We start from the raw sequence: 12,274 nt of genomic DNA, 5'->3' as shown, positions 1-12,274 counted from the left end.
ACAATTAAATTTTATCCACCCTGCTGGAGGTTTAACCCATGAAATAATTTTTCAGGCCTGTCGTAAACTCCCTGATGCTTAATTTGAAACTCGTTCAAAATCATAATGTCTGACTTCTTCAATTTTTGAAAAGAATTGGTGCTCTCAGCTATAAAATTAACCCAGATCGAACATTTCTCCACATCTGATCTGCACTTTGATAAACTCTTTCCATTCTCCCTTTACATCTTCGATTCCAGAGGCACCACATAATCAAACACAGAATCAACTCGATTAAAATACCTTTAATAGATGATTTTCGAGCATAGTGGAACCAATTTGCCATTCTATTTTTCTAGGGAAGGGATCGTTGGAAAGGAATCCCCAACACCACACTAGCCCGAAGCCAAACCTATGAAGCCACCTCGCCTAAAGAAAGAATATGATCAATGTTTTCCTGACTTCTCTATATGCAGCAATCACAAGCCAAAGCCATCGATATTTCTTTAACCTGAATTCAATCATCTACAACCAAACATCTAAACCAGGCTCTCCATAAACACATTGAGGTTCTTCTGGGCAATAAAGAATGCCAAAACCAGCCATTCCACACAAAATTATTACTTTTATTCCTCACTGCCTCCCAAGTCGTTTTTGTAGAAAAATTTCCATCAAGGGCAGGTTTCCAAATGAAAATATCCTACCCATCCAACACCCGATGCAAAATTTCCATTGTTTTATCAGCACCAACCAATTCCAGTAATAAATCAAAGCTGCAATTATTATTCAGCCAGCAATCCTTAATACACAATTTCTTGTTCACAATATCCTTAGTGCTCATAGATAACGGGCTCGATGATAGCCACCTATCGAACCAAAAAGAAGAGTTCTCACCTCTCACCAAAATTTTAACATTATCCATAATTTTCGAAATGGTGGCCATAATTGATTTCTAAAACCGAGAGTCATTTGATATCCTTTTTCTTATAAATAAATGATCATTTCTGTAATATTTAGTCCTGAAAAAACTTGCCCATAGATTGTTAAAAGTGAGCAATCTGAAGGCAAATTTCATGAGAAGAGATTTCTGAATTTCCTTAAGATCTCTTAGGCCTATACCCCCTTGAGGTAGATTTACAAATTTTCTCCTAAGAGCACCAATGAATCTTCCTTTTACCGTCCACCTCTCCCCATAAAAAATTTGTAAGAAGAGAGTTAATGCGAGAATATGTGGCCTATGAAACCTTAATAACATACATCAAATGAATAGGCATGCTAGACAATACATATTTTAATAAAATCAATCTTCCGCCTTGCGAGAGCAACTTAGATTTCCACCATACAATTTTATTTATAATATTCTCCACAAAAGGCTCCAATGTCCTGGAAGACAATTTCCAGAAACCAAAGGCGCACCCAAGTATGTAACTGGAAATTTACCTTCTATGAAACCCGTGATTTTTAATAAATCACGTTTCCGAACAAGAGTGATAAATTTCAAAAGGAATAACGCTGACTTTGTCTTACTAATTTTTTGACCCTACCACTTCTCATGTATTTCCAGAGTGCAAAACAAATTTCTAATAGACCTCTTCCCACCATTTGCAAAAATAAGAATATCATCCGCATATAACAAATGCGAAACCAATGGGGCCCTAATTGAATGATTAAATTAACCAATATGACCTATCTCATAGTTCTTCCTAAGCAAATTTGTCAAAACCTCCTCCATTATGATGAATAAATAAAGAGAGAATGGATCCCCTTGTCGCAAGCCTCTCGTAGAGTGAAAAAATCCTTTAAAGATTCCATTCATCACAACAAAAAACCATGAGGACTCTATACAATTTTTTATGAGCTTACAAAACCTCTCAAAGAAACCAAAAGCCTTAAAAACCTCCAGAAGAAAATTCTAATTCACTCTGTCATAAGCCTTAGCCATATCGACATTTACCATCACATTGCCGCAAGCCATTTTTTTGTGCAAAAGATGAACCATTTCTTAATCAAGTGTAATATTTTCAACAATACTGCACTCAGGAATAAAAGCGTCTTGTTCATGCGAGACCAACTTATCAACAACTTCAGTTAGTCTAAAAACAATAATCTTGGAAAGAATTTTATAAGCCACAGAGCATAAACTAATAGGCCGGAATTTATCAAAACTAGAAGGATTATCCACCTTCGGAATTAAAACAATAAACGAAGAGGAAAAAAACTTGGAAAGAGTAGTGCCCTGAAAAAAAATCTTTTGCGCCACATCCAAGGCATCCTTTTTTACAATGTTCTAGCAAGATTTATAAAATTCAGAACCAAATCCATCTGGTCTTGCACTGCTTTCTTTCGGAATAGAGAACTTCGCTCTTTTAACTTCTTCTTCTATCGGTTCGGTGCAGAGAAAATTATTATCAACATATGGAATTTTCCTTTGAATTAACTCGGAGAGATCACATGGTTCAACCGCTGAAGACTCAGAAAGAAATTTCTAAAAAAAAAAATTTTCTTCATTATGAATTGCTTCAACACCCTCCAATATCCTCCATTTATTCAGAACCATACGGTCTATACGACCCCTATTCCATGTCTGATTGATAACTGAATGGAAGAATTTAGAGTTTTTATCCCCCTTAACCAACCATTTTTTTTTTTTTTCGCAATTTGTCCTAGGCGAGATGCTTTCCTATTCTCTCACACCTGAATCTCCAACTTAGTAGTCAAGTAATCGGCTTCGACGTCCTCAGAAAAGCTTGCTTGCAGCTAATTTTCTAGATATTCCATCCTTTCCTCGAGAGATTTTAGGTTTTCTCCCACTCTCTCAAAGACATTTTTATTCCATGCATGTAAAGCAACTTTAGTTCTCTTAAGACTAATAGCAAGTTTCAAAAGACCCGTGACCAAGTCATTCTTGATCCATGCATCTTTAACACATGACAAAAATATATCATGCAAGCTCCACATATTCAGAAACCAAAATGGGGTAGGGTCATACCGAGAGAATGACGTGTTCGTATAAACCACCATAGGACTATGATTTGAGGATTTGAACTATAAATATCCTCATGGCAGGAAGCACTTCCAACACTAGAATCACCGCCTTCTCTTGAATCTAAACCAGAAGCTAATAGGGCGGCAGGCAAGTTCTCCATTGTTAAATTGTGTCTAAGCAAAATATGTTTAGCTCTAAACAGAGTAAAGTACTTTAGTTCATCATTGGACATCATGGTGTCTAATTAGGGATTGCATGACTTGATAATTTTTTTTTTTTATTATCCGTATGCACCACAACCGGATCTTAGGGCTAGTCCGAAAGTCCCTTTAGATTCATCTATTATTAGCCCATTCAATCAAGGTCAAGTCTCATACTTCTAACTTTCATGCTATTTTATGCGCCTTTAGGTCTATTCTAGGCCTTCATTCAAACTTAAACCCAAAATGTCTACTTCTTGATATGAAAAAAAAAGCCTTAAATTTATGATCTAAAAAATAAAAAAAAAATCATAATTCTGTGATTGATTATTAAATATTTAATAATTTGTCATAGGTATTAGCTAGTTAATATAAGTTTCTACTTTTGTGGTTGGTTTAAAGGTTTAAAAATTTATCAAATTATAATTCCAAAAATAATTTTAATTATTATGTTACGAACTAAATTGTTCATTGGATGGTAAAAGAGATTATAGTCGAGATGTAAAGAACGGATTATTCGTCATCAATTCATCATTATTTGATTTAAACTATCACAAATCTTCTTTGTAATTGACTCCGATATCAATTGTAATTTAATCACTTGATAAACCGCTTAATCTAAAATGGATTACTTGACTCGATCCTCTTTGTCAAGTCTAATCAAGAATATGGTGTATAAATTTTATGTTCGTTACTAATCTTTTTGTGTAATTTGGGTGCAAAAATTTGAAAAAAGATAGACTATTCCGGTGCAAATATTGCATTCATCAATCATTTTTACTAAAAAAACTACATATTTGAATTCTGTGAGAATGCAATTTATGATAATAAGAAAGATTTATATTTTTAGAAAGTAACATGCTCCTTGCAAAAAATGTTAATATATGTTTTTAGCTATTTTAAGTAAATTTTTATTTTTTTCTTATTTTTTAAAAAGAGAGAAAGACGCATAATTAAAGTAGAGTTAGGATAGGCTTAGATATCTTTTGAGTGCATTGACACATTAACATTTTCTTCATTAATTTTTTAGCTAAAACTATATATATGTATGTATGTATATTCTAACTTTATATTTATATTTATTATTTTAAAGTGGCTATGTGTCTTCACAAATATTGAAATGCTGAGTCATGATATAGTCATGAAATATTAACTCATAATGAAGACTTAAAAAAAAAAAAAAAATTAATATAATTTTTATTACGTTGTATTCAAATCTACATACTTTCAAATTTAAAATTTTAATTTCATGCTTTTAAATATAGAGGAAAATTTTTAATATTTGAAATTGCGTTTGATTTATTAGATCTAAAATAATATGTGTGTAATAAATATTGTAGAAAATAAAAGAATTTTATGTAGAAATATGTTGGGGAAAAGGGTTATTAAAAATGAGGTATATATATTTAATTTTTGGTGCGTGTTCTAATTATAATTATAATTTAAAAGTCAACTGTAACAATCAAATTAATCCACACCATCTAGTACATCTACAACAAATGATAACAAATTAAATCTTAAGTTCCATTAGATGTGATTGATTATATGAATTTCTATCAATTTTAAACAATTTCTTTCTACAAATTGAGGACTATTAGATTTTTACTCATTATCTCATCACCAGTTATTTTATGAATTGCCTCTCATAATAATTAGTTCACTTATGCCCATGGTTGTACTATATGGCTTATATTGCACATGCCCAAACCATCTGAGTCGTCCAGACCAGTTATCAGATAATCTTAACTTATCACGAATATATTCATTCCTTGATTTAACTTTTAATGTCATACCACTCATTCACCTTAACATTCTCATCTTAACAACTTATAATTTTTGGATAAGTTGTTTCTTGTTTACTTAAGATTTTGATCCATATAACATATATAATTGGTCTTACAGTATTTTTATAAAACTTTTCTTTCAATTTTAAAGGTACTTTAATATCACATAGCACTCCAAACACACTTCTCCATTTTACACAATATATTCTAATTGTATGTATTACATTTTCTTCAATTTGTCCTTCAACTTGCATAATATGTAAGAACCCGACCTGAGATATGTCGATTGACTAAATAGCGAAAGGATAAAAAGGTAAATTTTACAAGCTTCGTCGAAAGAAGCTATTGTTCTAGTCGACAAAGGCCCTCGTACTCTTCGTCGTCAAAATTCAGAACCTTGTTGACGAACAAATACCGAACGTGTTGTAAAATATCAGAATAGGGTTCGTCATCGAAGGAGCCGATTCTTCGATGAAATGTATGGATGATTCATCGACGAAGGCATCATCTCGTCGAAGAGGTTGCCCAGGTCAAAGGGGCTATAAATATCCTATTTCATTGCTTAGGTGCTAAGAAACCTCAAACTCTCTCTCTCTCTCTCTCTCTCTCTCTCTCTCTCTCTTCGATTCTTTGCTGTTGTCGCCTAATTCGACGATCCGATGTTACTGTGTGGATCAGGGGAGGAATCTCTTCGAGAATAGTGGACCAGATCTTCGTTTCGGGGATTTTTGGGTGTTGACCCCAAAATTGAGGTAAGGGTTTGATTTCGGTTTTGTTTTGGTTTATACGTAGTAGTAAGAATTATAGTGAAGTATAGTTGTTGGATGTTTAGGTTTTGGTGTCTCGGTTCGTAGTTTTGGAGCCATAGAGTTCATACTTTGGTATTCGGGAAAAGGTTAGGGGATTCTGTTTATATCAGTTATTTTTGAAATCGAGATCTGTAAACCTGTAGTTTACGATTGTATATATGTTTTGATTACTTATTTAGGAAAATCTATCAGGTGAAAATGTGGGATTTTCACGTTACAATTTTTGGGAAAATTTGGGGGTTTTGGGTATCATCTCTATTTTGTTGGAGAAACTGTATGTTGTATTGAAACTGTAGTATTGAGATGACCGTACCCATATTTGTATTAAACTGTATTCTTGAACTGAAAACAAAAGGATTTTATGTATACCAAATAAGTGTGGAATGAATTGTTGTATGTAAAATGTTTCAGGTTTTTAAAAAACAGTTAGGGGCGGCTAATTACCATACGCTGATGAGTATAGGGACATGAGTTCTTAAACTGTTTCAAGTTTTGTAAATCAGCTAAGGGTGACTAATTACCATACGCTGAATCTGCTAGGGGTGGCTAATTATCGTACGCTGATGCCATGTCTTAGTTAATCACCGTGGGCGAAAGTGTCTAACTCTATATCTGAGGGTATGAAATATCGCCTGTTCTTTTCGGCAGGTCACCGATGGGTGTGACCTACACCGTACTGACAACGATATCGCTGTGAGGTTTCGGCTATTGCAGGGTATTGAGTGCTTGAGTGTGTCGACACTGACCGTATATTTGGTATCGCATGTACTGGAACGGATTTGTGAAAAATACTGAAACTGTATTGAATTGTATTGTATTGTGTCATGCTTTACGCTGAAATAACACTCGTATGCCACACACTGATATAACTTGCTTTCTTCGTTACTAAAAGGTGTCTCACTCGGAATATACAAATATTTTTCAGGTCCTTCGGATAGCCGAAACTAGCATCCTAGGGTCTGGAAGTGGGGGTGTCGGTTAGTTGCGTTTAGTACTTGTGTAAGTATGAGTTTTGTAACCGGGTTATCATTGTTGGATTTTGTAGACACCCGAAGTGTGTACTGTAATTTTTCTGTAATATTAAGGTTGCTTTTTCTGAAAAATTTGAGTCACGTACTAACAATGGAGCGGAGTTGCGGCCTCTTACTAGTGGTGTTAGGTTTTGTAAAGAGTTGGGATATCAGAATATTATTATTGAAAGTGACTCTGAATTGGTGATGGTATGGCTCACTTCTAGAATTTGTTCCTCCTAATACTTATGAGACTTTTGGGAATTATTAGTGGAGGAGTTATAAGGTTTTCATTTCTTTATAAAACACCAATTTAGAGAAGGTAATCAGGTAGTGGATTTCTTGGCTCGTCAAGGCAAGGGAGGCAATATGAGGAGATATTTTGCAGGTGATGTGTTGTCGAGTAAAATGAGAGGTCTCATTCTTATGGATAAGCTGAGTATTCCAAGCATTCGCCTTTAATCGACATCATTTGGTTTTCCTCTAATTTTGTTTATGTTTGATTTGTTTGATTTTGATTCCATATCGACATGTTTACACTGGTTTATTCAATTATTGTATTGATATTTTTTTGTTTGTTTTGATGCATGGGATGATTTTTATAGTTTATAAGTAAATCCCAAGTGTCATGCTTGTTACCACAGTTTTCCTTCACCATAAGTAAGTGCTATCAATAAAATTGGGGTTCTTTGAAAAAAAAAGAAAAAGAAGAGAGAATAGCTTTCAAACATTCTTGTTGTTTAGTGTGTTGAACTTTAATGGGTGAATGTGAGAGATAATAAAAAACATTTTTGGCCAAGCATGGTTTCAGTTTTTCAAAATTGAACTGCTTAATCTCAATGGGACATTATTAATTTTAACTTTTTTTTTTTAGATTACATAGGAACTCCAGCCACTAACAAGCCTTTCGGACCCCCTAATGCGGTACCAAACATACAGATGTGCGTCCTCTCCCTAGGTCTCGCTGATTAGGTAAAGTTCAGAATGTGGACACGACTTCCGTGCATCTATTGGACGTTCGGCTAACCCGACCCCGGGATACATCTCCATTACCATCCATGGTCCCCGCTAACTCACAGAGAACTCTCACTATCCACGGTCCCTACTGGCTCACAGAGTGAACTCTCACCATCCACTAACTCACTCATACCCACCACAAATAAATGGATTCAGGTACACTGATATAATTATATGGTCATAAATATAAAGTTGACTCATTTAGGCCCAAAAATTAAATAAGTAAAATATAGTTGTATGCATTTAACTCATAAGCCCATTTAAAATTTCAACCTATTAGATATAATACTAATTTATTTAATGCACCCCATTTAAAACTATATTACAATTACATAATAATAATTATCATATTATAATTTGAATATTTATACAAATAATGTAATTATGGATAGTTTGGTTTGAATATTTATGGCCAAATTAGTCAAAGGAATTAATATATATGCATGTACATAATTACATTATTGATTCAATTTATATATGTAATTATAACATTAGTTATGACTCTCATTTAAAATTAAACTAAATATTCCATAATTAATACTATTATTCAGTAATTTATGTACATAATTTTGTAATTGTAGAAAACTCAATTTAAATATGCACATAATTATGCAACTATACGTGTATGTAATTGGTAATTAGTTCTGTTATCCAAACCAATTAATCTGCATGCATGCATGCATGCATATATGTAGTAATTTTTATAACTGGTTTAATTTAGATATATCGGTAATTATGTGAGTACGTAATTGGAGTATTGACCGCGCTTATCATTTGAAATTAAATTATATAATTACAAAATTAACATTATTATTCAAAAATATATATAATTTTGTAACTTCACACAACCTAATTTAAATATTTATGTAATTAAAAAATTATATATGTATATTATCGTTTTGAGTTAGTTATCCAAACCAATTAAATGTATACATAACGTAATTAATAGTATTATTCAAAAATGTATGTATATGATTTTGTAATTGTGGACAATTCGGTCTGAATATGTCCACATAATTATGCAATTATATATGTAAATTAATAAGTGATTTGGTTCGGTTATCCAAACGTATTAATATATATGCATGCACGATGATGTATTTAATTATATAACTGATTGGGCTTAGATATGTCGGAAATTATGTTGGCATGCAATTATAGTACTAGATACACCAACTACTTGAAATTCAACTATGTAATTACCTAATTAATACTATAATTCAAAAACTTTCTATCTAATATGTAATTATGTAAATAACTTTTTATTTTATTTATTTATTGGAGGCTTAATAGTAGTTTTAATCAATTTATACAAATTAATAATAAATAATAATTTATACATATACATATTAAAATGATGTGCACCATAAACACACCCACATAACAGAAGCATAAAAAATTAAGAAAGTGAATTTGCCATTATAAACATTGTATGATAAAATTAAGGTGGGCCACTTAGCCTTTTCTCAAGTCCCCAATCACATATTCCCAAGTTCAACCATGCAAATTCTCTCTCTTTCATTTTCTTCTTCATATTTTCCAAGCATCAATTCAAGACTCCATATATCATGATCACCAGCAATGGTGCAATACTAAAAATATCAAAATAATCAAGAACACGTGAACCCATCTCTGCCCGGCAAAATTAATAACCAAAAGAGAGAGAGAGAGAGATCCACGATTTAAGGTTCCCGCAGAAACAGTCCAAACCCCAAATCAATACCTAACTTAACGGACCTGAATCTCTCTCTCTCTCTCTCTCTCTCTGATGGCAGTCCTCCCCATGCTGTGACCGAATGTCCATTAATGGGGGATCTGCCAAAACCCACTTCTAGCGCCGCCAAGTCGGACGACCAGGAGACTCCGACCATATCTTCCCATCCGCCGCCGACGCCACCACGCCCTTCCGTCTCCCTCGTCCAGCCATCCCAGAAAAAGCGACACAAACCCACGAAGGTGTTCCGCGTATTCCGGTCGGTGTTCCGATCCCTGCCGATCATAACGCCGGTATGCAAGTTGCCGGCGCTGCCAGGGGGGCTGCCGGATAGCCACCGGCATGGGTCGGGGAACCGCGTGACGGGGACGCTGTACGGGTACCGGAAAGGGAGGGTGAGCCTGTCGGTGCAGGAGAACCCTAGGACGCTGCCGACGACGGTGGTGGAACTGGCGTTGCAGACGAACGTGCTGCAGAAGGAGATGAGCATGGGGATGGTGAGGATAGCGCTGGAGTGCGAGAAGCGGGGGGAGAAGGACAAGACGAAGCTGATGGAGGAGCCGGTGTGGACGATGTTCTGCAACGGAAAGAAGGGGGGGTACGGGGTGAGGAGGGAGGCGGCGGAGGAGGACTTGAACGTGATGGAGCTTCTGCGGGCGGTGTCGATGGGGGCCGGCGTTCTGCCGGGGAACTCCGAGACGGAGGGGCCGGACGGGGAGCTGGCCTACATGCGAGCCCACTTCGAGCGGGTGGTAGGGTCCAGGGATTCGGAGACGCTGTACATGCTGAGCCCGGAGGGGAATAATGGGCCGGAGTTGAGTATTTTCTTCGTCAGGATTTGATGATCAGATCAGAATTCAGTACGTACGTCGGGTTAATTTTTTTTTAGTTTATTTATTTTGTGATCAGAAAAGGCAATTGTGAAAAGTTTGTTCATGCAATTGGATCTTCCTTTTTTTTTTTTTTTGATCCATCCATATGGTTGATTTTAGCATGCATGCATTTGAGTTTGTTAATGTTTGATTTGAAATTTAAATTTGAAATTTAAAAATCTTGGATTTTGTATAATTGGATGGAAAATATTGTTCTTTGAATCCGTTTGTTTTTAGACCCAAAATGGTCTTTTAAGCAAGTTCATGTTCATGGGTTTTTATTAATTTGAATTAATGATATGGATTTTGTGAAATCCATATGCCAGTTCAACTCCTAAAAGCCCATTAATTTTTAGGGCAAAATATTCTAATTCTCTGAGTTTTATAAAAAAAAAGATAGAAACATTTTCTAACATTCCTTCAAAGAATTAAACACATTGACTAACATTTATAATCGAAAGAAATATATTTGAATATATATATATATATATATATATATATATATATATATATCTATTACTTTTTGCATTCATATTTTTTCTCTAGTAAACAATAACATTTCCTTTTATAATTCATTCCTCCCCAGTTCAATTCCTAAAAGACCATTAATTTTTAGGGCAAAATATTCTAATTCTCTAAGTTTTATAAAAAAAAGATAAAAACATTTTCTAACATTTCTTCAAAGAATTAAACACGTTGACTAACATTTATAATCGAAAGAAATATATTTGAATATATATATATATATATATCTATTACTTTTTGTATTAATATTTTTTCTCTAGTAAACAATAACATTTCCTTTTATAATTCATTCCTCCCCAGTTCAACTCCTAAAAGCCCATTAATTTTTAGGGCAAAATATTCTAATTCTCTGAGTTTTATATATAAAAAAAGAAGATAGAAATCTTTTCTAACATTTCTTCAAAGAGTTAAACACGTTGACTAACATTTATAATTGAAAATATATAAAACTTTTTGTATTGATATTTTTTCTCTAGTAAACAATAACATTTCCTTTTATAATTCATTTCTCCCCTCCCCATATCTCTCTCTTGGTGTTCTTCACACCTCTCGCTTTGCCCATTCTCAATGGGGACGACATTGATTTAATTTTAGTAAACACAAGAACCAACCTTATTTAGTCTAAAAAGTTAGAGGACTTAATATAACTCTAAAGTTTGCCTCAATAGGTTATTTCAAAATCAACTTTCATAAGGTCGGTTCCAAATTTTAGGGATTTGCATGAAACCAACCTTGTATTTCACCTACCAAAGTTAGTTCTAGAACATGTCCAAAATTGAACTCTGTGGCCCATAAAATGTTTTTTTTTTTCAATTTGTTTTGCAAAGAAATGTTTTGAAAGATAAAATCAGTTGGGACTAGTTTTTATTTATAAGTTCCAAGGTTTAGAACATGGAAATGACATAGATTTATGGATTCAAAGATTTATGATGTGGTTCGGTTCTTGTTTCAACATTTCACAAGATAAGTTTAAGATTTTAAAACTTTTAAACTAATTAACATTCTCAACATAGGTTTCACGGATGCAACACCTTTCCTTTGTGGGGAGAAGAGAGGACCACTATCCTTTTCACCCCTACAATGTTCTCAAATCACCACTCCACATTCTTTTGAAATTTAGGAGGGTTTAATGTGAGAGAGGAGTGTTTTAAGAGTAGCTTCAATTTCTGAATGCTTTTCTGGAGAGAAATTGACATGGTCATGGATTCACCGTAGTAGCTTTGGACTTTGATTTCTCCATATTAGAATGTTTATGTTGCTTATGGATGGGGAACATCCACAGAAGATTTTTATTTGTAGTGCTTCATCTCTTGATTGTAAAAGATAGATGATCGATTAGACACAACCTTTTTTGACAATGAGCTTCTTTATCTCTTTA

General features: G+C 34.0%; 1 protein-coding gene across 1 annotated transcript; it reads left to right on the top strand.

The window, feature by feature from the left end:
• The first annotated feature begins 9,591 nt into the window (after window positions 1-9,591).
• Window positions 9,592-10,341, top strand: LOC131159560 (protein MIZU-KUSSEI 1). The gene has a single exon (XM_058114577.1). It carries the CDS (start codon window positions 9,592-9,594, stop codon window positions 10,339-10,341), a length of 750 nt encoding a protein of 249 aa, XP_057970560.1.
• The last annotated feature ends 1,933 nt before the right edge of the window (window positions 10,342-12,274 follow it).

Source organism: Malania oleifera, chromosome 7 (assembly GCF_029873635.1).
Source record: "Malania oleifera isolate guangnan ecotype guangnan chromosome 7, ASM2987363v1, whole genome shotgun sequence".
Lineage (NCBI taxonomy): Eukaryota > Viridiplantae > Streptophyta > Magnoliopsida > Santalales > Ximeniaceae > Malania > Malania oleifera.
Note: the sequence above shows the minus strand (reverse complement) of the source record. Positions and strands in the feature narration are given on the sequence as shown.

Coding starts and splice junctions, on each gene's coding strand:
- LOC131159560 (XM_058114577.1), top strand. CDS start 9,592: ATGGGGGATCTGCCAAAACCCACTTCTAGCGCCGCCAAGTCGGACGAC.